The 26,487-nt window shown below is 41.6% G+C and overlaps 3 protein-coding genes across 5 annotated transcripts in view; 2 read left to right on the forward strand and 1 right to left on the reverse strand.

The window, feature by feature from the left end:
• Positions 1-93: 93 nt before the first annotated feature.
• On the reverse strand, positions 94-3,616 carry c20h2orf81 (chromosome 20 C2orf81 homolog). Its single transcript, XM_023401526.2, has 4 exons — positions 3,480-3,616; positions 2,209-2,470; positions 1,834-2,040; positions 94-1,725 (listed from the first exon to the last, which is right to left on the reverse strand). The coding sequence occupies exons 2-4, from the start codon at positions 2,446-2,448 to the stop codon at positions 868-870; spliced, it is 1,305 nt and encodes a 434-aa protein (XP_023257294.1). The 5' UTR covers positions 2,449-2,470; positions 3,480-3,616; the 3' UTR covers positions 94-867.
• On the forward strand, positions 2,959-7,269 carry wdr54 (WD repeat domain 54). 2 transcript variants are annotated; one of them, XM_023401529.2, is made up of 10 exons: positions 2,959-2,999; positions 3,322-3,605; positions 4,161-4,223; positions 4,389-4,455; positions 4,804-4,860; positions 4,957-5,093; positions 5,292-5,392; positions 5,705-5,867; positions 6,089-6,163; positions 6,331-7,269. In XM_023401529.2, exons 2-10 carry the CDS (start codon positions 3,381-3,383, stop codon positions 6,460-6,462), a joined length of 1,020 nt encoding a protein of 339 aa, XP_023257297.1. In that variant the 5' UTR covers positions 2,959-2,999; positions 3,322-3,380; the 3' UTR covers positions 6,463-7,269. The 2 variants fall into 2 exon arrangements, with proteins under 2 accessions (XP_023257297.1, XP_023257299.1); XM_023401531.2 differs by having other exon boundaries at positions 4,957-5,084.
• Positions 7,270-17,876: 10,607 nt separating this feature from the next.
• rhobtb4 (Rho related BTB domain containing 4) overlaps positions 17,877-26,487 on the forward strand; it is a 42,938-nt gene continuing 34,327 nt past the window's right edge. Inside the window, exons 1-2 of one of the 2 annotated variants that reach the window (XM_023401560.2) lie at positions 17,877-18,054; positions 18,741-18,877. The gene's annotated coding sequence lies outside the window, so the exon portion shown is untranslated. Of the gene's footprint in view, positions 18,055-18,121; positions 18,490-18,740; positions 18,878-26,487 lie in introns of those variants that run through there. The other variant, XM_023401561.2, reaches the window with a different exon arrangement.

The raw sequence follows: 26,487 nt of genomic DNA on the forward strand, positions 1-26,487 counted from the left end.
GTACTCTAGAGCCAGTTTTGTCATGAGCCCTTACATTTTATTCATTCAGGAATACACAGTGTTCATGCTGCAATGAATACATTTGTGTCAAAATCAGGTAAAATGTTTATTAAACAAGTGAAATATGTTTATTTGAAATATGTTTACATTCATATTATTTGTTGTAACGCTGTTTTACATTAAAAATGTCAAGCTAATACCGTCTAATACAGTTAGAATGTTAGTGTGTTAAAGAGGTGTTGATTCAGCTCTGCTGTTGAATTGCATTGCATTATACAGAGTGGTTTTTCTGTTGTTTAGTCTACCCTCATTGATTTAAATGGGGTGGACAAAATAATAGAAACACCTGCCAGTTGAATCAACAACTAAAAATTTCAACAAATAACTGAACATTATAATTTTCATGAATTTAGCAATTATTACAGGGCTGTTGTTATAGACTACATTGTTTTTAACCAGGTGGACCAAATAATTTCCTTTGGTTTACAATTAAGTTGTTTGTATATGAGTTACATCTGTCTTTCTCCATCTTTGCTCTATTTTGTGGGAGGCATTGATAGAATGCATATCATACCTTTTACATATACTATAAATATATATCAGTATGAAAGAAATTACAATAAATATTTTGTAATCAAAGTGTATCAGGAACTATTTTTTAAAATGTAGTGCAGTATATCTCACTGTATTGCAAATGCAGACTAGCTAACAAATATATGGAAAAATGGCTCGAGTGGGAATCTTTTCAAAACACAAATCTTTTACAGTGTACCCTACATTGGACATTATGTCAGATGTTCTTGCATTAGAAGGATTGTTTTTATTTCATTAACATATACCACATTCTGTTCTAAATAAATGTCAGAATCAGTTGTCACAGTTATTCGACTGAACCATTGGGGTGAACAGAGATGGTCGGCCTGTGGTAAACTGATCGACTGAAAACAGTGGCACAGCTATATCACTTTGTATTGGCCTCAGCTTGGTAGACTGGGAAGGAAGTGTAAATTTGAGAGGGTTGCTTTCAACTGCCTGTGGATCCCGGAGAGAAACACCCTTGGCCAAAACCATTGCATCCAGCCTCAGAGACTCAGAGAATTCCATCCCTTCCTGTCTATGTCTAAAGGGAGACACTTTCCTCAGAAAGACATCTGCCTCGTTTCTCCTCTGAAACTTTTTTGGCTGATCCTTGGAGTTGGTTAGTGGTGTCAGTTTGGTTACTTTCTGCTCAGTTTGCTGCCTGTTATATTTTGGTTCTAGTTTGGATAGTCCACTTGGTTTCTTGGAATTGGGTTTTGTATAGTCTTTGTCCACAATCTCATATTGAGGAAAGATGCAGTGTCGAGGCAGGCATGAGGGATCAAGTCTTGGTATGGGTTGGTAGTCCTTAGGCTGATATAATGGTCCAGTCTTATGGTTAGAAACAGAATATAACTTATTTTTACCCTCTACCTCCACATACTTTTTCTCTGCTGAGCAGGACAGGACTGGCAGCAATTTGCCTGGGACAGGCTTGGGAGGTAAATTGACTTTCTGCTTTTTCTCACGACCAGTTTTTAGTCGTGGCTGAGGACTAAGCACTTTATAGTGCTTGTCAGTCACAGGCCTCCTGGGACTTGTTTCGTCTTCAGATTGGATTGGAGAGCTGTTTTTTTGAGTCATAATATTACATTGGTGGTTGACCCTTGGCTCTGTTTGTGCTGGGACCTCAAGAATGTCAGCCTCCTGTTGGAAGTGGATATAGAGATACAGATATACTGCAGATATGGATACAAACAACCTCTTTGTTGAAATGTGAAGAGAAGACTTTCAGAAAAGACATATCAAGAGTACCTGTTGTGTAGTGGGATGAGGTCGAGGGGTAGCACTGACAACAGGTACACATCCTTGAGCCCAGGCATCAGAAGTTGCTGGCACAGGCTCTGAGTCTTCAGTTCTACATGCTTCTTCGGGTCCTTCTCCTTCATCTGGGCACAGGATTTGTTGCTCTAGAATTTGTGTGAAGTAGTTCTTGGCCCAAGATGCGGAAAAAGGTGCTATCTTAAAGGACACCATGGATGTTACATGTACATGTATTATATGTTGTTGAAATGAATGAAAGCAAGATAAATCATTTCATCGGTCTCTCCATGAGTGGTAATCAATAAGATGATGTTCACACTTAAGTGAAATCAGAATAAAAAAGCGTATAGACCTTTTCATTTTTACCTGTCGTTCAATGTATGCCTTCAAACAGCCTTCCATGACCTTGCTCAACAGTTCATCCATGATCTCCCCTACTGTCTCCTCTGCATCCTCCTGGCTCAACATGTCCATCCATTGGGCGCGTGTTAAGCGACCAGGAATGATATCTTCCGCTTCCAGTTCCTGCGCTAGAGGTGGGGTCACTTGGACGGCCGACATACGTCTAGCCCTGTCAGCTTGGGACTTTGCTGCTGAACGGGGCATCTTTACTCAGAGGCTGATGAAACTCAAACAATAGAAGGAAAAACAAAACAAAACATGAATGGCATAATCAAAAAACATGTTTTCATTTCATGGGAAATACGTAGTTATATAAAACTATAATGCCCAGAATCTGTTTGATGGAAAAATCGCCTGCATCAACATCATATAGGACAAAAAAATAAGACAATGCGTATAGATAAAGCGCAAAAGATAAGCGTGTATTTTAGTTTTTGGTCTTTAAAACCTCACCGCGGTGTTTTGAAACCAAGAAGAAAGTCAGTCATACGTGTATCATTTAATTTTGGGTAATTATAACCTGTTACATGGCCACACATATCACCATTCGACTGCAACACTGACATGTATAGGTTACATTTTGCAAATAATTGCTGTTACAACATTAAGAGCTCAAGTCCAAGTAAAAACCTTACCTTGCACTCTACTTTGTATCTTCTGTTTCGTATAGTCTACGGTTGCTAAGCAACCGAGCACGCAAGGGTGACGTAGTACGTAGAAGTGGCGTTGTCTCTATGGCTGCGGAGGACGCGAAGGTAATCCTGTTGCTAACGATAGCTAGACTTGTGCTTCGTTTACGCTAACTTTATATGTAATGATCCATCACAACAGCGCTAATAGTGGAAGAATCAGTTGTTATGTAGTCTGAATCAAGCGCATATGCATGTAGTCACACAAAAGTGACGGTATCTTCTTTTTTAAATACCTGTGTTATTGCAGTTGCTAACACATCTAAAGTTAGCTTGCTGCTACTGTTAAATATTTAGCGTTGTCATGTCAAATAATGGTATAAGCCTTTATATCGTTCATTCCACCTAACTAGACTTTAACTGTGGTGACCATTATTTCTTCTCTTAGACTGATACCAGATTACGCACTGCCATTCCAAAACTGCGCTGTTAAGGTAAGATTGCACGATGTATCACAAAGAAAAGAGCATCCAGATCAAAAACAGCGCCTCGGCGCTGTACAACAACCTCGGTGTCCTGCGCATCGCCCCGCGGCGCCTCACTTACTTCACGGTGGTCCATGCTAACGTGGTCAACATGGTCAGCGCGTCCTGGGACGGCCTCAACTACTCCCACCGTCAGCTGCAGTCGAAAGAGCCCAATGTTGCTACAAGCACTTCGCTGATCATGCAGGTCAGGCCATAGTACAACTTCTAGCTATGTCACACAGTGAGAGCAGGTGGGACAGGAAGTTAGTGTGGCCCTTGAGGTACTTTCATCGATCTCTAGCAACATCAAAAAAGTTCCATTTCATATTCTTTCTACATGTGCGTGGAGTGGGCCGTTTTTCGTCCAGTTGACTCTGTTTTACAACAAAGATGAAGCAATAACTGTGAGGTTAAGGGCTGAGTGACTCTTAATGTGAAAGTCTATGATTTTAAATCAGATGACAGACTGTAGGAATCGTATCCCCATGCGTACACAGGGGTACGAAAGTTAATGGACAAGTTAACCTAAATGTAAATACACTTGTCATATATTTTGAAGAATTAATTTAATTTAATTTATTTAATTTGGTGATGCTCTGCCATGCCAAGACTGAATAATACTACCACACAAACTGTTAAGAATTTTACTACATTCTTTAATAGGTTTCTGGCAAATCTAAAGGGTACATTTTAACATTGTTTTATTTTTCTTTTGCTCTTGCACATGAAAATAAAGAAATCCTGTGTTTTCTTTTAACAGGCTGCATTTTGTGCTCTGCCCTCTCGTGATCTGCTGGTTGTGACCTCTCAGAAAGGCATCCAGGTGAGTGGTCAGCGCCTGTCATCAAATTTGGAGGTTGTGTACAATGATGGTGCTGAAGTGGGTGTTGAATATTTCTTTTTAAATTACACACGTATAAAAAAAAACACAAGTATTTATGTATATGTTTTTGCACCCTTTAATTTTCATGTACATCCATTGTTTTAGATGTATGAATCAGATGGCTCCATCATGGTATACTGGCATGCTCTGGATACTCCAGAAACACCTACAGGTAAACTTACATATAAGCTGTGGATTTGCTTTATATATAGGCAGTCAAAGACTGACCTGTCTCAATTATTTGCATGAAAACTGAATGATATAATAGTAATATACTTAGTTCTTCCTGAAATATGTCAGTGCAGTTGACATATCCTCATGACACAAGCAGAATCAAAACATCATTGCGTGGACCTGGTTATTCTAACGGAATTTATTAAATTATTACTACACAATCACAAATGGCAGTGAAGACGCTGTACACATGAGCAGTATTTTTCTGCTTTGTTAAGTTTATTCATAGATACTGGTAGATTTTTTTTTAAATCTAGTGCACTCACAGAAGTTATTTGTGTCCCAGCTCAGGCCGTGTTTGCTCGAGGGATATCAGCTGTGTGGGAGAATTATATATGTGTGGGTAAGTGCAAAGTGAAATATATTTCTTTTAGTTACACATATTGAAAATACAGGCTATAAAGCTACAGTCTACTTGTCTCTTTCTCTCTCTCTCTAGGCGTTTCATCAGGTGCAATTTTCGTATTTGATATTCCCAGTAAAGGCAGTAATATAACCCTGTCCGAGGTCCTGGAGGAGCACAAGGAGTCTATCACTGACATGGCCTCTGAGTGCTCTGGTAGCCAGGTTTGTATGGTGTGTGTGTGCTAGTGTTGCTAGTTCAGCGAGTACATTCTCTGTGATGTGTCTATCTGAACTTTTGTCGATACAGGATAATTCTACCTTTTCCATGAATGGAAAATTACCGAAATAAATTACCACTTCACATAATACAACCTTTTTTTTTTTTCTTTACATAATCCCTTCACTATGTCTCTGTCTTCCTCTCCTCAGGAGTGCATAGCTGATCTGGTCAGTGCAGATGATGGGGGCAACCTTTGTGTCTGGAAGTCAGGGGAGGAATTTCAGCTGCTTAACAAGATCCCTGGCTTTGAGTAAGAAGTTGATTGTGTTAGAGTAATTTTTGGTAAGCAATGTAAAATTGAGCTAAAATAAGGGGTGCAATGGCAGCCAACTGAAAATTACTTATATGAAACTCTGTTATCTAACCTTAATCACCTTTTCCACTCGCACTTTCCTCTCATCTCCCTGTCAAACATTGTTGTACTTACCTACTCTAATTTATGTTCCATTACACTGTCCGTTGTACCTTCCTCAGTTCCCCTCCTTCCTCTAATCTAATGTACATTATCTTTTCCCTCTATTCCCCTATGACAATGACCCTCCATCTTCCTCACTGCTTTCAGTATGAGCTGCTCATCTGTTAAGTTGTGGAAAGGTACAGTGGTGGCAGGCTATGGCACAGGCCAGATCCGTCTCTATGAGGCAGTGACGGGAATTCTGCATGCTGAGGTCAACGCCCATGCTCGCTGGATATACTCATTAGACATTGCACCTTTTTCCGGACTGGTGAGTTGTATAAACTAAATGGATAAGAAAGAAATTACAGTTTATTGTGTTGGCAAAAAAAAAAGAGATTCATAGTTTTTGAAATGAAATATGATAATTAGTTAAATTGTTAAATTCATTTAGCTCTAACATATGTCCAGATGGTTCTTGGTGATTTTTTTGGGGGGGTATATATCATACCGCTGCAGTTTTAAAACTGATCATCTGTTTGTGTTTTTAAGCTTCTGTCTGCTGCCGAGGATTCTCTAGTCAGGGTGTGGCATCTGACTTTGACCCCAGAGACAAACAGTGTGGAGGTAACTTTTATTAAAATAAGAAATAAAAAAAGTATAGTTTGTTCTTTTAATAAGTCCAGCATGAAGGCACGATTTATGACCGTTCCTCCAGGTTTACCTTATATTTGATTATTTTTCTCTTACTCTCAATGAGACCCTGCCTTTGTGTTTTCCCCATTTCCTCTTAGGTCGCCCATTTGCACAATGAGTGTGTGACAGACACACAAATCTGTGGCGCCAAGTTCTGTGATGGTGATGGCTATGCCTTTGCAGTGACAGGCTATGACCTGAGTGAGATTATCCGCTACACACAGTCGTAGGACCTCGCCTTCATTGGGGCTAAGTGCATGAATGTGAACTTGCGTTGGGATTCAGCAATGCCGAGGACATTTAACAAATCGTTTGGATTGTTTCTCTGCATTTCTTTCCTGACATCTGCAAAGGTTGGAATGACATTAGAAAATAACAAAATAATGCAAAAGTAAAGTGTTAAAGTTTATATAAATATTTTAAGTACTAATGTTAACATGTATTTGAATGTAGCTTTAAAAAGTAATAAAATATTCTGTAATTCTTTCTGACATGATTACTGTGTCAAACATTGTACCAGTAAACACTTTATAAAGAAAGCTGTTTTAATTTTGCACTTCATAAATAGACCAGTAGATGGGGCTGTGGGTTAATTATTTTTGAACAGGACTGTGACAGTGTAGTGCAAGTAGACTTCACTAGAGGGCAGGGTGGAGTTGTCTAACAGGATATTGACTGATGACAGAGTATCACAGAAACTCCACATTGTGATTGGATACTGTGTGCAGGCCACAGGATGCAGGTGCATGCACTCATGTCAGCCAGTAAACATGAGCACATCACAGAGGGAGGTCTGAGACATTTTCTTTTCATTGTATTGGCTAATTTCAGATGGCTTCCTATGCATATCTATTCTTATGCTTCCTGCCATGTCCACAGCCTAACGTGACAGACATTTATGTAAAATTAGATATTAACTTTTATGTATTTCTTTTTTTATCTTAATTTTCTTTTACAGTCCAAGACATCTACATTTGAGGGAAGTGTGTTTTTCCCCAACTGTGTTTTTGATGTTTACAATGTATTTGTTATCCTTGCTTTCTGGTTACGCCTTATTTCTTTTTAATAGTTAATAGGCATTTAAATTTGATAAATACCATGCTTTATTGTAGTAACAGTAGAAACAGAGGGTCTCACTATTTCCTTGAAAATGAACCAGAAAGGCCTTTGCTGAAAACAAATACAATCTAATTACTACAATTAACCAATTTTTCAGCTTTATTGGGCAAAACCAACGCAAGACAAAACATCACAAAGTACAATAGAGGTTCTGTTTTCAAGGATCTGTTGACACAAGCTGAAAATGCCTGTACTGAAAACAAATTTTGGCAACTCAGCCCTATGAAAAAAAAAAAAAATCCGGTCTTTGAAGGTCACAAGTTTTTTTTAAAGTTCACATCAGGCAGCCAGGTATCATTGTAATCCCACCCACCTTATCGTGACAAGATAAGAAGAATCAGGTCAACTGGGAATTGTGTTTGTCAGTCTAGGGCTAAGCGTGTGTTAAATCCCCAAGTTCTATCCCTTTCTGGTTTGCAGTCAACACTGGTCTCATAACATCAACTGACAAGACTGTTTTGAACCCACACACATGGCAGGTTATGCAACTTAAATTCAGTATCAACTGACAGTCATGTTAATGCTAATGGCCAGGTCAAAAGTAAAGCACAAACTTACGCTACCTTGACATGAACACACACAGTCTTTATGAAATCAATAATTTTTTCACTGTCATGTTGTGTCATGCCTCCCATGCCTGGGGTGGAGTGGCTCTACACTGGCTGGAGAGGGACAGTGGAGGACTAAGCTATCAATATGAGGTCCCAAATGACACGGACACTGAGATTACATAACTATCTGGAACAGTACGGCAGGAAGGAAAGGTCAGTCAAAGTGATACATGAAACAAGCAAAGCTGTGTAAAAGATCTTGTTAAAGGAAGGACTGAGGGTAGAGATGGGGATTATGACATCACTTTTCTCAGAAAAACACATGGAGACAAACAACAGCAGTAATTTATTCCTTGTTAACTCAGTCAATAGTGCTGTGCAACACTCTAGTCCCATACACAGCCCCGGGGCCACTCATGCTGTGTACTGCTGCAATACTTGTCAATAGTCGGCTCTTAGGTGTTACACACAGCTGAGCACACAATGTTGGAGAGATCAGACCTCAACATGAACTGTTCTCAGATATGGATGTGAATATATGTGGACTGTGTACGCATGTGTGTCAAATAATAATGGTATTAGAGCAACATTTTCCTACTCATATTCCCCAGTAGACACTTTGAAATCTTTTATTAATGAAAGTGACAAGACAAAAATAGAGTCTGCAAGACCTTCAGTAAAAGGCCCCCAGTAGTCCGATGTGTCACTTTAATAAAATCACACCGAAAAGCTTTGACCATAATATGAATAAGACTTATCCCTCGAGAAAGGCTGTCATGCTGATGATTAAGGCAAATTATTAAGGGATGTGTCAAAGTCTCACATTCTTATTGATATAAGTGAATAACTAACAAAACAAGTTTGATAAGTGCACAACCCAAACTATACATGCCTGGTGTGTCATGATACAAGTTCATCCATCAGAGCCTGTTATATGCAAACCTTACGTGTTTGCAGGTGTGGTGTGTATCTGTATCTGTATATGATTCTGTGAGCACCACAGCAGGAATATCTTTTAGGTTGTTTGTGTGTTTCTTCATTATTCTGGTAGACCGAGGGCAATTTATCCCAAGGCCATTCAGCCCTGTGGCAGCCGCCTAGGCCTGTGTCGCTAAGCCTGCTGGGATTGAGCCTCACCAGGGGGGATGAAGAGCCTAAAGCCCCTCCAGCTTGCTGCCACAGACAGACCAGCTCTCTGACGAAGCAACTGGGAAACCAGCTCCCGCAGATATGTTGTATAAATAGATCTTCCATATTAAACACACTGAAATGAGAAGGAGAGGGTTACTACAAACTGACAGACCTAACAAACTGCCCCTGCTGACAGATGTGCCGATCGACAAATAATGCATTAAGGCAGACAAACACAGAGGTCAAAAAAACATTTGCAAGCGATCAGCAAATAGCATTTGTATTTTCTGTATGCATAGTATTTTTATATGCATGCATGCAGGTGTGGGCATTGATTTTGAGGGCCGATCAGCTAACAAGCTCTGTAAACTGAGGGGAACTGCAGATTGAGGTGATAATTCTCTGTAAGTTCATCACTTCAAGCCACCTCTTTCACATTGTATAATTGTTTTCACACTGTCACTTGCTATTTCTGGACTGTTTTTAATAAGGGCAAAGGGTCTTTTATCGCTGCTTTGTGTCGAAAAAGATTTTGTTTTGGTATTGAGTGATGAAAAACAGCATCTGTCATTTTTTTTATCATGCTGATTATGATAATTGGAATGTGGTGTGACTGATGTGGTCTCATGACTTTGGACAGCTCATCTAGTCTGCAAACAGTGGGCCAAAAATGACAAAAATTAATGGATTGTGGTGTGGTAAGGTGGAACTGTTCTATTGCTACAAACTAGATTATAGTTAAGCCAAGCCAAGTGACCCACCTATGCAACCACAGCATCTGTAGATCATTAGACTTTACCATGGAAAAGTCACACCCACACATGCCGTGCAAGGACAATCCACCCTTCTTGTCTGTGTGGGCCTCTGATTTGGGGGACATGTCTCAACATACAGTAAAGGCTGACTCACACTATTCTCCACAAACCATGGCTCATGAGAAGAGAAGTAGAGGCTCCGTGGATGAAAGAAATAAAAGGATAGCTACTACAATGTCGACGGACTCAGTTGAAGTAATTCAGAATGACAAGGCTGTTGTTCACTCAGTCACATTCTGAGTAACTGAATCCCAGTTATATTAGACATGTCGGGTTACATATTGTACAAATTGAGGCCTATAACACACTTTAAATGAATGTGATCCTGCACCTCAGTAGTGGTCCTACCTTGCCATTACTTACAAGCTTGCCTGATTGACCTTACATAGTACCCCATCAGGGTCGTACAATGCAACACTCTAAATGGGAAAGTGCTTTGTGAGCCAGGAGTGGAAGCATAGCACTGTTGTACTGGATGCCAGTGATGGCATATTTCACTCCCAGGCAGATATTGGAGGTGGGATGCGTTGCTGCTGTCAAAAAACTCCAGGATTGATTGTTTTATCTGATATTTTTTGCCATTTAAGTAGTTAAAAAATGGGCAGTGAATACAGGGCTAAGAGGACACTGACCATTTCGGAGTAATGCATTATACAACAGCAATTAGTAGGTCTGACCTGACCTCTCAACTCTACACACACATACACACACACACACACACACACACGACTAGCATACATATCCACAGTAACGTCATTTAGAAGGCATGGGTAGGCAATGGGACTTAAGTGCATTAGATTCGAGTAAAATAAACATGATCAGACCCTGCCATCTGCACTGGGATGGCTTGGTTGCCTAGCACTGGGTACTGTTTGGATTGTCTGACGATGTGCTGACGTTGGAGTGTGTGTTAGTGTGTTTGTGTGTGTGTGTGTGTGTATGTATTTTTATGCCTATGTGTGTATGTGGCAATATGGGCAGATGGCACCATTCAAATGATGATGGATTCATTTTCCAGACAGTCTTTCAAATAAAGTCAGTCTCGTCTCATATTTGAATCAGTGTGTCTGTGTGTGATTGTGTGTCTGCAGATATTTAGTATTATATGATTTGTGATAATGACTAAAATGTTCCCTGATTACTTGTTTCTATATCTCACACTCTTCTATTTAGCATCGAAAAATAATGACTTTAATTGTGACAAAAAACTAGATGGAATATTCAACTAAGGAAAATGGAATATAATAGATTACTTTCAAAGATGGTCAATTATAGACATCTGCATCATGAACCGGATCAAAATTTGATTACTTTTAATTCACCCCCCCCCCCTTTCTCACACATACACACCGAGTGAGAGAGTTATTGAGTCTCAAAATAGAGTCACAGCAATAACAACAGCAATATCCTGGCAACCCTTATCATTGTGCTCTGGCAGTGAGACTGCTAATAGGGTTAATATGAAAGAGATGAATGGGCGTCTTCAGGGCACAACCTGAATTCAACATACATAAACATTTCCATCACACCCTGGTTAATGTGTGTTCTTAGTGTCTCTGCATATGTACATAGGTGTGTGTGTGTTTGTTTGTGCAATGTGTCAGAAAGAGATTGAGAGAGAGAAACACAGGCTTTATAAGTGGAGCAACTTGGCATTCACCTCAGTGTGCACTCACCATTCCTAATTGGCAGTTATGGAGAAAGCCCAGACAAACGAACACTGCAGAGATGTCATACAGAGGTTATATAGGGCACCACTGGAAAACAGATGTGAAACAAATTGCCATTAAATCGTCTCAGTGTCAAGAGGCACCAGGTTAAGCAGTCAAGAAACAAAAGAGTGCACTCAAAATTTCAGTCTATGAACACACAGAACAAGGATGGGGCATTTTAGTGAAACTAATATTATCTGCTTAAAATGTCAAATTGATTAATCAGGGATAATGAAAGTTTTTTTCATTGTGTCAGGGAAGTGCTATTTAGGGAAGTGCAAACTTTTCATTCACCATTACCTCTGCCAGGGAGGTTGTGTTTTCACCTGTGTCTGATTGTTGGTTTGTTTTTTTGTCTGTCTGCAGGATTACACAAAAAGTACTGAACCGTCTTTCACCAAACGACATGGGGGTGATGAGGCATGGACCAGAGAGGAACCCATAAAATTTTGGTGCCAATCCAGTAAAAAGGTTAAGTTCCTTAACATTGTGAGATGGAAAATTTTTTGACATTTTCGTCATTTTCAGGTAATAATGTATTGATGTTGATGTACATTAATCAGACATGTTAATGGTGTTTGGATCTATGACTTTGCACAATTTGGTGTGGATCCAGATAGCAATCTGGATCTCACAGACGTGCAGGATTGTTTAGCCTTGGTGCCGGTATGCACTCTGCTGACTGCCATTCTAGTTTTAGTTTTGACATCCAGGATTTAAAACTTTTAACTGAAGTTATGTTGTGCTGTGCCTACACATATTGGTTTATTTCTTTTTCATCAGTTACTTTTGTTTAGTTATATTTATTGTATATTCAATCCGAGAGTAAACATAGCAGACATTATGTAAGATAGCTTACACTTAGTTTTCAAAAGCGAGTTGATATGTTGCCCCACTGACCCTTTTTACCCAGCACATTCCCCAGCTGTTCTGTCACTCAACATTAATGCAAATGCACCACAAATACACACAATTTAAATGTGTGCCCTCGTGTACGCACCCACAACCCAATGTAGATGATGACCCATAGAGGTAGTGTTTGAGTGGTTTAACCTTTAACTGACTGGCTCTGTCTTAATCATTGTCAGTGAATGTTTTTTCTTACTGAACTCATTGGACATGAACTTAACCTTTCCATGACTAAGATATAAATGACTCCTCTGAAAAGTGTGCGTCCTGGTATCGTGTATCAGAACTCACACATGGTGTAAGAAAGAGCGATGCCAAAAAAGAAACAAAGTTTGTTTTGCCTCTGGTTCAGACTGTTACATTGCACTTTTGTGCTATGCTTAATTTGCATATTGCAGTAAATAACCATATGTTTCAATAGATGATTTCAGCTCTTCTGATAATAACAATGCTTGTAATGCCAAATCACTCAGAGAGGTTAGGTAGAACATGTCAGAAGTTATAGAATATACTTATGATGTCAATGCTTTGGAAGGATAGGACAAGATAGAGGTGGGAAATCACTGTTTTCAGATTAAAAAGCCAAACACTGAAAACCGGGGCCTGTGTCTTAGCCTGCACAGTCTCCAGAGATTTAAAACTTAAAAACCACACAAAGCCGGGCAGTGGATGCAGCTGATGAGTAACTCCTGACTTTTAGTTTAGTTTTGTTAACTTAGCCTAACTGTCCCCTCCACCCATCTGGCCTCCTGACTGTTCGCCAGGACACAGTAAATTATGTGTGATTAAACAGAAAGGTGGTAAATAGAGCAGAAATACAAACACTGCAACCTGCTCATTTGTCCTGTGAAAGCTGTCGGACCTTCGTGAAAAACAAAGTAAGCCACACACCCCTCCATTATGGCCAGTCACTCCTACACTGCATGCCTGTGTGGATGGAGTGAGAAGAAAAGAGAGAGAAGTTTGGCTATGAGGGAAAGCCAGAGGAAAAGAGAGACGTGACAGGCCCCATGTACTTGGAAGACCTTAAGAAGCTCCTGCTTTGACCATTGAGTCACTGGTGAGGAAACCATGACAGAAACACATGCATTTACACTAAATCCAAAGCAGACTTGAAGGCCTGTTCCTTGTGTAAATGCACATACACATGCGTTCCTGTATTTTTTATTAGAGCAATGAGAACAACAATGACAATGACTTTACCAGCTGATGAATATGAAGCCCTGTGGATAGTATCTCAAACCTCTAGTTCCCCGCTGAGCGTCATATAATTCACGTAAACAAGAGACAAAAAGAAAGAAAGGAAGAAAGAGCAGGTGAGTGACAGGGAAAGAAAGACAGGAAGAAATAGAGAGAGAAGGAGTTTGTATGGAAAACACAACCAATGGATGTAAGGGCAGAGGTATCTGTGCTCGTCCCTGTTTCCATGGCGACCCGAATGTGCAGTCGGTGCAGTGACGCCAGTTGGGAGCATTGCGCTGCGGCCGTGCTGACATGAGCCACACGTGCCAATGCCCAGCTGACAGCACTGAGCATACGCCAGTGTCTATTCATAGCACTTAAGTGACGCCCAGTAGGGACACAGGAAGCCCGGAGTGTGGACCAAGGAGGCCAGGCACCCAAAACTGGGCGGGTGCTGGCCCAGGACTGGATGGCACCCCTTGATGGAGGTGGATGGATGCATGGAGAGACTAAGGGATTAACTCATGGTAGGCGTTATGTCATCCTCTCTCTGATCTCTGTCCACACTGACACCTGGCCCCTCAGTCATCACCAAGAATTACACAAATCCCTGCGTTTTTTGAGGTCGTCAAACATATGCACATACACAAGTGTGTATATGTGCATGGACAACATAACCACAAACAGGAAAAGTAATCTACACTAACCTAATGGGGTCATGATGGGGTCAAATAGCAAATTTGAAGCACAAATTCAGCTTTATTTGGCTGCAACGGACAGGCCAGATGCAAAACGGTTGCACATGAAGACATGCCACAATTCATGCCACATAAGAACATGGTAAAGAAACAAACTCAATCCTAAATGCATTGTACTAATCTAGGCGGTACATAAACTGGTGAGGAGGGTATCGTAGAGTTTTGGGGGAGGGTTTTTTTCTGCCTATTTCTGGAGTATCAGATTAGAGACCTATGTTTAAATAATATTTTGGGTCAGACACTGTGGCTTAAACCAGTTGGAAAAAATTCATAAAATATTTGTTTACAAGTCAATTACTCTGCCACAAAGTCACGCTGCAAAGATCTTTCTGCATGTGCAGGGCTGCTTATGATGCCAATTCACCTTCACACCACACTGCCCAGAATGTGGTACAGTTGGCAAGAGGGATGGAAACACCAAGTCAGTGACCCCTTTGTGAGCAATTGTTCAAGCTCAATTGGTACTTCTGTAACACTGCTTTGTCTGAGAGATCAGGCAGAAGAATGGCAGAGGCTCTGAGGCAAAGAGAGGCCCATTGTGGTCAGTCTGCGTCCAAAGTTAGATTTCATTGTGGTCGCTCGTTGGCCGGTGTCAAAGGCCATTGTGGCTCCTGAAATGCCACATCGGAGATACAGAGTTGCTGAGTGAAATCGATCTGAGCGGGGACAAAGATCACCTTTTTCTTTGTGTGTGTAGTGAGTTGTGTATTGTTTGTTTGTGTGTGTGTGTGTCTGTCTGTCTGTCTGTCTGTGTTCAGCGTGAAATGCATAGGCCAACTGTGTTTGTTTGTGGAAATTTAGCTGATGCAGGCCTCTCACACCCCTGGGATCAGCAGTTTGCCCCCTCAGGAGAAAGACTGACAGAGAGAGAGAGAGAGAGAGAGAGGGGCAAACCATGTGGACGCCCCCATTATGCCCCTATTGTGCCCATATGGCTGCATCAATAGTGCTATAGCAGAGGCCACTGGCAACAGAAAAGTGCTGTACAAGACACTTTGATATAAAGGTTCAGCACGCCTGTGTATGTCAGTGAAGAAGAGAGGGAACAACGAGGTCAACAAAAACAGACAGGTGAACAGACTAAACACACAGACAGCCACATGACCTTCATTGTAACACGCTGTATGTCAGCAGAAGTGAGGACAAACTGTATGTAGAATAGAAATGAGGCATATTTTTTCTTTTAGCATTCTCAGTAGTAGTTCATCCCAACGGTATCCATGTCATGGCTACAGCATGATGTTCCATCACCCATCTGTCCTGGTGTGTGTGTGTGTGTGTGTGTGTGTGTGTGCATCTTTGTGTATGAGTCCCATGCCTACTGGCCAGAGCTTGAGGATGGTTGCCTAGGACTTGTATGCATGCTGAGATAGGAGCAAGCCTGGGCAGGTTGCTTGGTTCCTTTCACAGGACAATGGCTGTTTCAGATGCTTGGCTGAGCAGGAGCCTCAGAGAATCTGTGAGAGACAGAGGGCCTCTCATGGCCCCACAGTTGCCTGACATTTATGCTTTTGCCAAGTTCAAAAATGCGTTGACAGAGAACGCATTTTTCTTTTTCTTTTTTTTCTTTTTTTTTTTTAGATATGCTGATGAAGGCTGGTGCTGAAATGCTTCACTGGCAGCTCTGATAAACTAGTCAACACTTAAGGCTAAATTAGAGTGCGATTTTTTTTGTTCTTGTTGTGTGTTTTTGTACATTATCATCCTGCCCCTACTTGTTTCTAAGTGGTGATGTAATACTTTGTAATTTCATTTGATCTCCATAACTGAGTTTGTAAGAGTCGGGAGTCTGGAAGACACCCACAACTTCTAAGCTTCATCACACGAGCAGCCTGGCTGTCAACAGAAGGTAATAACTCAGGAAGTACCTCCATACAGAGGGACCCAAGGGAATCCATACAGAAGGATGGTGTATTGTTGGTATGTTCCCAAATGATGAATCATGACACCAAGTTTAGTGCAAGTACAGAAGCTGGACTGTTGGTAGGTTGTTGGTTCAGATATATGGACTGACTGGCAAAATCCGCTGGAGAGAGACGTATTAGTACAGCTCTATGTGGTCCCAGTACTGCTGTCATGATACCAGTGAGTAATTTGCTCCAGAGGAGATGCTGTGGTTTTACTGGGCATCCCCTGGGTATCAGTGCCCAACTAAGAATCTATTCAAAACAATTAATGTTTTTAAAATGTTAATATATTAACATGGATGAGACTGGACGCAAGCAGAGCAATCTACATAGCTGTCTAAACATCACAAACAGGACACACACGCCAGATGATTGATTAATAGTTTCTTCCTAGAACAGTTAAGTATCGGTGCAAACAATGGCTGTAGGCAGCATCCTCCCTGTGGGTGGGGACCTAATCAACTACACAATAGTTTATTATTAGACATGAACACCCATCCACACAATTTCAGAATGAACTCGGTGAGTAGCTCGAAGGATAAACACAAAGGTGTAAACACGCTGTCAATTAAATGCACACTGTACATTGTGCAATGTCAGGCAACTTTCCACAGACAGGCTGAGCAAGGAAGACCTGATTGGTAAGCACCAGACCTCCTGAAGTGCTCTTGAGCAAGACTGGACATTATATTACCTATGTAAATATGTGTATTGTTACTACAGTGTATGAAGTGACACATTGTACTGTGGATAAAGCAGATGGAGTAATCTGACACTTATCAGCTGAGTTTACATTAAGTCATGTTTCAGTCCAAAAAAACAGCAGAATATAGTTGAAAATGACTGTCAGAGTTTCCTATAGCTTACAGGCATGTCTTCAAATTTCTTCAAACTGTTTGTCCAGCCATCAGTCCCAAACCCAAAGACATTTAGTCTCACATCATGCAAGACTAAGAAGAACAAAAGAAAAGAAAAAAAAATCAGATATGAGGAAGCTGAAGCACTAAAATATGGCATTTTTGCATAAACAATTAAGGATAATAATAAGGATTAACATGCTATCAAAATATATGAATAGTTTCAGCTCTAATAAACTTACACAGGTTGATGCACCATATGATGAAGTTTCCTTTGTTGACTTTGGTACTTTACATTAGGCTACTGCATATAGCCCATAAGCCATAGGTTATACTGTAGGACACTTACTGCCACATTTTTGAACAATAACACATGCATGCATTACATTACAGTGACCATATCATGCAGTTGTAAAAAAAAAAAAAAGACTATAAATTCCCTATTTGGAATATAACACCCAGAAACATGAGACACAATGAATGTCACAGGCAATCTCTCAGTCCCTACAGGAATAGAACGGATGTTTTACTACGTCCTCCTCACCGTGCGCACTGTCCGGTCTGGAGACTGGCACTCTCTACTTTATGAATGGATGGGTGTGGCACTGGTGACTAGCAATGAGGCTGTCGTCACTACGCTCGTTGATAGGCGCTGGCGTGCTCTCGGTGAAGGCTGGACTGGAGTGAGTGAAACATAACTGGGCTCTGCCACAGCTCTGGAGAGACAACGAGAGAAGGAAAGGGGAGGAGAGGAGAGAGAGCGCGCGAGAGAGAGTGAGAGAGATAGATAGAGAGAGAGAGAGAGACACAGACAGACAGACAGAGAGACGGCGGCGTCAGTCCACTCCCCAGCGAGGACTAAACTTCAGGCGAAAAATTTGGTGAGACAGTGGACGTGGATAAAAGCAAACAGTATTATTAGTATTGTTTTAATTAGGGAATAAACAAATCAAATTAATAGAAGTCATTAGAGATGAGATTAGATGAGATCGGACGGATGTAGATGAGGATGAAATGCACGCGAACTGATCACAATTCGTGGAAAAATGCCTCTGTATCGAATCAGCATCGCTGTGTTAAAAACAAACAGACAGACAAAAGAAAGTCAAGGAAAGGGTCCCCTCCTCCATGTGCTCCCTCCTTGTAGGTGTGACAGAAACAACAAAGGGACGTGGAAAAAACTCGCATCAGGACCACAGCCGGACAACAGCCCGGACAGATCCCAGAGCACAATAGCGGAGGAGGAGGAAGAGGAGGAAGGGGGCCTGCAAAACAAGAGCATGTCTGCAGGTTTTGCAATATGCAGCAGTCTTCATGTAATTACATTCCTCCTGGCGTCTCTCGGCTCCAACAGTCGGGAGTGTTTTTCTTCTGTCAGTTCTGGCAGATCTTCACCAAACACGCGCATTTAGAAACGAAGCCGATAATTTGAGGGCGTTCAAGTCCAGGCTGAAACGAAAAAACAAACAAACAAAAAAAAAAAAAAAAATTGAGTTATGGTTACTAGATCATGTCATCCAGAGGAATGCCCTGAAGTGATCGCATGTGTTTTGTGCCTTTTGTGCAGTTTAATGGGGAGAAGCGAGAGACGAGCGCAGCCCAGAATAAACTGAAGGGAGAGGAGCAGTGGAGAGGTGTGAACTGAGAGTGGACGTCGAGGGGGAAGAGTCCAGAACTGATTCCAGAGGTGCATGTCTTTCAAAGGTAGGATCCGCAGGGATTATTACACGTACTTTGTGTTTTAACTTGTGATTTAAACTGTGTAGCGGTATGCAATGCAGGCACCATGTGGATAGATAGGATTGTGAGGGGTTGCATAACGGTTCAGTTAGTTTGGATGGTTCTCAGTCTGGTTTTGAACTTCTGCTCTGGTCGGATTTGTTAAGCTTTTATTTTGGAGACGTCTAAAGGCGTCTTCTGCATTGGACTGTCATTTACTTCGTGAAGTTTGCGTGAATAAAACGCTACTTTTGTTTTTATGATTAATGCTTAAGCCGGTCCCGGGGTAAAAAGTAGCCTATAGTTTATAAAATGGGTGTGTCACTTTTTATCAGCCCAATACAAAATCTGCACAAAATTGATAAAAGCCACGTGGTTTCTCTCCAAAAGGGGAAGTTATTTATATTTTTGGTAAATTAGCTTTTATTGACTGTTAAGCTTCGACTCCCTTTTCTTTTTAAAGTTTTGAGATATGGACTTAAAACGACATTTTTCTACCACACAGTGTTACAATGTGGAATACAAGTAATTACATTGAAGAAAAAGGCAATGCAAATGGATTTTTTATTTATTTATTTTTTTACAAAAATCCTTAAACTGAATAAAATTCCAAACACTATACTATTCTATTCTATACAGTATGCAGTCAATATTATAACGATTCTTCTCAAACAGTGGTGTCAATACTTAAATTTTGACCATAAGCACCTTGTGTATGTATCTCCCTGTGGTAATGTATTTTTTAAAAAAAAGGCTGGATTAGATGGCTATGTCTGCTGCACACTACTTTAATCTGGTTCTTTTTGGTGGTACAGTAATCAAAACAGCAAATCAGAGTGTGCTTGTCAAAAGTCTTGCCTTTCTGGCTTAAATACAGAACTAGATACCACCTGCATCCATGAGTCCAGCTTGAAGGCATAGCTCTGGGATGGAGTCACAGAGTCACTGGCTACTGCAGTTACTGGCTGTGTCTCAAATCGTGTACTTCCATACTCGCACTTGCTATTTTGAGTGCATAAATGTGTTCACACTGACAATTATGGCAACATGCAGTGCACTCTGGATGGTAGAATCAAAATGGTCAAAAAGTTGAGTGTAAAACAATGGATACTTCTCACCCTCAACGGTCGCCATCTTGGCTGGGGGAGGGACCCCCAATGTATTTTGAAAGTTGTGGAGATGACGGCTGAGGAAGGAAGGTTACACATGTCGTCAGTGTAGATGGTGGCCTCATTTCCATGTCGCATGAAACTGCGGTCACACACAGGACAGTAAAACATTAATTCTCAAGTCACTTGCTCAAAGAAGGCAGTGGAAATTTTGGCGGGCGACAATCTCAGTCAAATGTTGCTATCGTCATTTCCGGTAAGTGCACAACGGCAGTGTTTGAATTAGGTACTGCCCAAAGTATCTGATTTGAGACACAGTAACTGTATGTGCTAAAGCACAAAAAGGCCAAAGCATGGATGGAAAGTTGGGATCTGTAACAGCAGCCAAAACCATGATGGTTACCAACCACACTAACAATGCCTACAACAGTCAAATATTTCCTGATTTTTTTTCTATTCCCTTTGCTTTATTTTTCCTATTCTGTGAGCAGAGAGGAGATGGTGGGGGTGAGGGGTGGGTGGTCTGATACAGTTGACATCAGTTCCTCCACTCTGTCCCGCTCCTCTGTGTTTTTTTATCAGCTGAGGAATTTGAACCATTCTTCCTTTGGGGTGAGGCCTGTCCCTCTGTCTGCCCCTGCTCTAAGGAGTAGGTTGTCTCCGAGGGAGGCTGGAAGTGTGTGTGTGTGTGTGTGTGTGTGTGTGTGTGTGTACACGTGTATATGTGTGTGTGGGTACTGGGGCTTTCCAGTTAGGCTGCACACCAAACATTCCTGGCTGCTGGATGGCCGACTAGTGGGCCAAGTCCACACAGCTGGGAGTCATATAAGAAGCTGTGTCTTTGTGTGAGTTGAGTAATATCACACACACACATACACACACGCACACACACTCACACACACACACACACACACACACACACACACACACACACACACTCTCACTGCTAAAGCCAGGATCACAGGTAAAAGGACCCAAATACAAACTCACAAGCAGAGTAAATCACATTTAGTCCCAGGCTGAACAATCTATGAGGTGCAGGTAAGAGCTGAAGTGGGGAGGATGTGAGTGTGTGAGGATTGACAGAGCAGACAGGTGAATGGGAGGTGAGAGGAGAACCATGGCTTGAGCGGAATTAGGAAGGAGTTGGGAGCAAGGGCCAAGTGGAACCGAGTGGCAGGCTCTCACACACATGCGAAATACACACACATACAGAGTCTGCTTGTAGCCCACACCTCCCCTTCAACTGGATTCAGAATAACTGGGGTGCTGTGAGATATGTGCATGGGTGGGATAGTGTGTATTGTTTGTACAGGCATTCACACATAGAAAATGAGGGGGAAAAAAAGAGACTGACAGAGACTCACAGTCATTGTACAACAGTGTCTTCTTCTCTTACCAGCACCACATGATGTTTGTCCTCTTAAGTAAGTTTGGGAGAGAGTGAAAGAGAGAGAGAGAGGGAGAGAGAAGCGAGTGATTGTGCTGGCGATGGCAACTGTACAGTTTGTTTCTCTCTTATTGGCTGCCTCTTTGGTTGTTTTTTAAACAGGGTGTCAGTGAGCAAAGAATGTGTATGCAAGAGCAGAAAGCAGAGTGGGGGAGCAAGGGGAAAGTTAAGGAAGATAGGACTCCTGAGAAGACAAGAGAAGAGAAGAAAAGAGAAGAGAAGAGAAGAAGAAGGAGACGGATATGAATACGAGCAAGAGTACGAGAAACTGAGTGGAGAGTAGAGAGAAGGGAGGAAAAAGGAGTTACAGATCCTGAGGAAGAGGGACACGAAGGGGTTCTGGCTGAGGGGAAATTAGAGCAGGGCAGGCTAGGGGGGTGAGAAAGACAAGTAGAGATTGAGAAAGAGAGCAAGAGAGAGGGAGAGTATGTCAGGCACTAGACTGCATATGACAGTAAACATGATAAATCAGAGAGCAAAAGAAACTGCCTGAACCCTCTTTGCCAACTCCCTCTACTAAGTTTGAACCGAAAAATGGTAAAGAAAGGATTCAAATAGAGGAAATTAAAATAGAAACAATTAACCCCTAGGGACAGCCTGAAAAAGCTTTTGTTACCGTAACTTCTCAGACAAAAAAAACTCAACTCTTTTAGAACTACTTTTTTTGAACATCTGTGTTAACGTCCTCTAATGTGGTAATCCGCTGCCCTGTGTCACTAGTGCTCTCCCACTCTCTGTTTTGACTGTATGTGTGTGTGAGTGAGTGTGTCTCTGCAGCTGAATTACAATGAGCAAACACATGTCATTATTAGTCTGGTCCACTAAACAATAAAAATAATGTTAATATAAAATCAAACACGAGTGTTTTTTACATACACTCCACACATACCAACATGTCTGTGTCACATGATGTCATGTATGCAGGGAGTAAAACACACCTTTACAAGGCCAGACAGAACATGTGTGATGGAATGTGTGTGTGTGTGTGTGTGTGTGTGTGTGTGTGTGTGTGCGTGTATGATAAGAAGGTGTTGTCTTGCCAGTGAGGAGAGGACAGGGCAGGGCCTGACCAAGAGGGCGAGAGGAGATAAAAGAGCCAGTTCATTTCAGGCTGGGTGCCCTCGTCTGGTTGCGGCCGCTCAGACAGGTCCGAGCTGGGCTGAGGCCAGGGTCTGACAGGGGGTTGTGTCCAGAGTTCCAGGGTGGCTTCACTGATAGGGAGGTGTATTACACAACCTCACTATTGACAGAATATGGGGAAAGAGTTGTGGGTCAAAGGTTTTTACGCAGAGAGAATTTTTTCAATTTTGGTTGTATTCAGTGCTTTTGGAATTAAATTAATGACGAAAAGGACACCATTTTGTTTCTGTGTCTCTAAAAAGTATAAGTCTACCTCAGGAACTCAGTTTTAGCAGTTGTGTCTTGCCTTAAACAAACTTTTTCCAAGTGTCACCTCATGTCTCTGGCACAGCTTGGTTGCTTGGTCGTAGCTCTTTTCTATTTATGTTTGTGCCTGTGTGCTTTTGTGTGTGGCTGTATCATTGCAACAGATACATCTTTACGAGCATCTGCGTGATTATGCGTGCATATTTTTTCGTACGTGTGCAACTCTATATGCAATTTGATTCCCGGGTGTCTCTTTCTATAGCATCTGCTCCTCTCATTTGTGGCAGAAAGCCGATCCTCTTGGGTGAATTGGCTCCATAGTCATATGACTGAGAAAATGCCAACTAGGTATTCAAGTGAGTGTGCTGCAATCACAGATTACATTTCACACCATAGGAGGTTGTCCGAAGGTTTTATACCAGTAGTTACTGGTTGTTGTGTGTTTGTGGGTGTGTGGATTCTGGGGTACTAGCATGGTTTGATGGGTGTGGTTGTCTCCTTGCATCCTACACACACACACACACACACACACACACACACACACACACACACACACCACCTCCACCACCAGCCACTTCCCATGTTTGTATGGATCCAAACAGCCCCATATGTCTGGCTCCTGCGTTGTTCACACGCAGTGGAAATCTCTAGCGTCTCTCGTTTTCAGCGCCTGCGAGCCTTGGCTGTCTGTCTCCTTATCTTCCTGTTTGTTTTCACGTCTTGTCCGCCTGTCTATCCACCTTGCCTTCCTGTAATAACAACAAGTCACATCCCATCACACACACTATTTGGCGGCTGTGGCTTTCATTAACTGAGAATTAAGAAAACGCCAATTAGCACCTTCAGCAACATCAGTGATTGGCTGTGCCTTGGTGTGTGAGAGAGCAGAGTGAGGATGAGAAAGGGAGAGCTTGTTCACAGTTTTATTTTTCTTGCCCGCCCATGAGAGGCGCTGAAAAAAGAAGTTCTGGGAGGTGTTTGCTTTCATGTCATTTTAGCTCCTTCAGAAGTTGATTGCTGGTGTTAATGGGACACATGAATGTGATGGAGAACAATGGTTACACCCTGGTTTCTCTGTGACCATAGCTGCTGCTGCAGTGCTGTGACGGTTTGTGGCTTTCATTGCTCCCAGAAAGCATCTCATTTCTAGGAATACATTTCCCTTTTACACTGGTCCCTACCGTGCCTTTCCCACACCCTTACAGCATCACAGGGATGCATCCAAAAATCGTGCAATGCTCCCAAACTAATTACCAAGACGTATACAGACACAATGACTCACACAATGAGGCATATGAACTCCTTGCAAACCCCTTGATATAGACATAAACACATTGACACATGCATATGCTCTCTGCCTGTCTTCGTGTCTCTGTCTCTCTGAGCTGGAGGCTTTAAACTAATCTGTAGTGCGAGAAACACCCAAGGGTGCCATTCTTGCTAATCAGGGTCAGACCAGTTTCAGTGTTGGCCAAACCACTCTTGAAACCACAGGATTTTAATCTGTGATTGTGTGTGTGCTCATGTGGTCGTATGTGTCACGAGGAGAAGGTGTTTCCCTTTACATTTGTTTTTGTACATACACATTGTTCTGTTTTTAACCACCCACATTCCATTTGATTGAGGACTGCCTCATTTGTGCAGTTTCAGGAGGCTGATGCAACCTGACTGACACTCTCTCTCTCTCTCTCTCTCTCTAGCTCTCACACACACGGACACACACACACACATGCACTGGAATGGATGAATCAGATACTATAACTGAGGGTAGCAAGTTGCAAATGAGAACTCTGTCATCATCATCCCAGTCAGTGTGTGTCTGTCTCTCCAGTCTCTGTGGTTTGCTCCCACATGGAAATCTGAAATCGACTCACCACATGTTATGTGGTGTGGTCAGCCATTTGCAGTTTGGATGTATTTTTAGTAATTGCATACTTCAAGAACCTTTCCCTTGATTTAAACAAAGTGAAGGAAAAACTTAATAAAAACTTAGAAGTCAGGTTAGTTTCCTGCTTGTGTGTGCAGTGCCCAACCCTCATGGATTTACAAGACCCCGAATGTACAGTCGCAGTGGTCAAACAGTGGTCAAACATTTCATTCCATTCCAATTCATTTCATTACAAAATTACAGGATACAAAATATTTCGCCTTCTGCTGCAAAAAAAGTATCTTACTGAAGCACAACTCAAGTTTTTCATAATCATCCGGCCAGAAGAACTTAACATAAATAGAGTATTGTCTATGTCCTACGTCTACATTCTCTTCTTCACCCAACTCACACAAAGTCTGTCCTTCTTTGGAGTGCTGCTGAACGCAACTGTCCACATAATGGTAGCTATTCTTCATGATGCAACATGTTCATAATTTTTGTTTATACCATTTATCAACAGACCATCTTCCTCTCTTCCTGAGAAACATTTTGCTCCTTTTCTCCTGAATATCACAAAGAGTGACCTGTCAGGATTTCAACTCATTAGTCCAGTGATGGCCAAGTGTCTCACTTAAATATCTTTTTAGCGAGTCTCTCCTCAGACATCTTCACAGGACTATTCCAAAGCTGAAGCATTTGACATTTGTGTGTGATGTGTGGAGGTTCCCATCCCATATCTCCACTAATGGCCACAGTTGAAGTAAATTTATGGACCCCTCCCAACCCCCGAAAAAAAAAATCAAATAGCTCTATGATGTACAGTGTTAAAAGCTGTGTTCATGGAAACCTTTAAACACCAGAAGCGTTGTCAGACACAGGACACTTTGTAAATCTATTGTGGTCAAACAAGGACAGACAATTTTTAAATTGCTGTGCAGTATGACAATGAAATAATCTCTCTTGCTCTCTCTCTCTCTTCTGTTTCTGACTAGAATACATCACCCTTATTTTAATATAAATATTTAATCAATATCATCAATATCATTCCTATTTAATACCATGTGCTACTTAATACAGATGCATTTCTCAACAGAGGTCATGTTCTGCAGAAATATTGACTTCTTGAGTGTTGTTATGCCCCATTACTGCCCTGCGCTTTACTTCCACCTCGACGCAGTGATCCGTAATACAGTGGGGACATACTGTAGATCTATACTAAACGGTTAAAAGCCATATAGAATTGTACAGGTCATTCTGAGGTAAGTGTAGATTACATTTTGTGTACACATTGCCAGAGTACCTCAGTGTGTTTCATCTGAACATTTCTCTGGTCTGAGTGACCTCTGTTCACAAGTGGTTAGGATTAGCTGGGATCAACAGTAATGCACCATCCGAAAGAGCTTCCACACCCTTGCCCCTTGCCCTTATTCAAATGATTAAAGCATGTGTGGCTGTGCTGCAGCTTGGCTAGTGAATGACATGTGGTCACAGTGTGCAGTGACTATTGTGTGCCGGTTGTATCACCAGGCCACCGCGAAGCAGTGCGGAAATAACCGGACACCATTATAGATTTTTCCATCACACTATTTTAGGATGGCTACTGTGCATAGTGTATCATCTATGTGTGTGTGTGTGTGTGTGTGTGTGTGTCGTCTCGTTTAACAATATCCCAACAATTAGAGATGCATATTGACCTCCATCCTGACAGATTCAAGCAGTATTTAGGATATTACATTCCACTGCTGTCAGGTGGAAATTGTGTCTCTACATTTGGTGATTT

Source organism: Seriola lalandi, unplaced genomic scaffold (assembly GCF_002814215.2).
Source record: "Seriola lalandi dorsalis isolate HSWRI2012SDOR001 ecotype SW California unplaced genomic scaffold, Sedor1 jcf7180002053690, whole genome shotgun sequence".
NCBI lineage: Eukaryota > Metazoa > Chordata > Actinopteri > Carangiformes > Carangidae > Seriola > Seriola lalandi.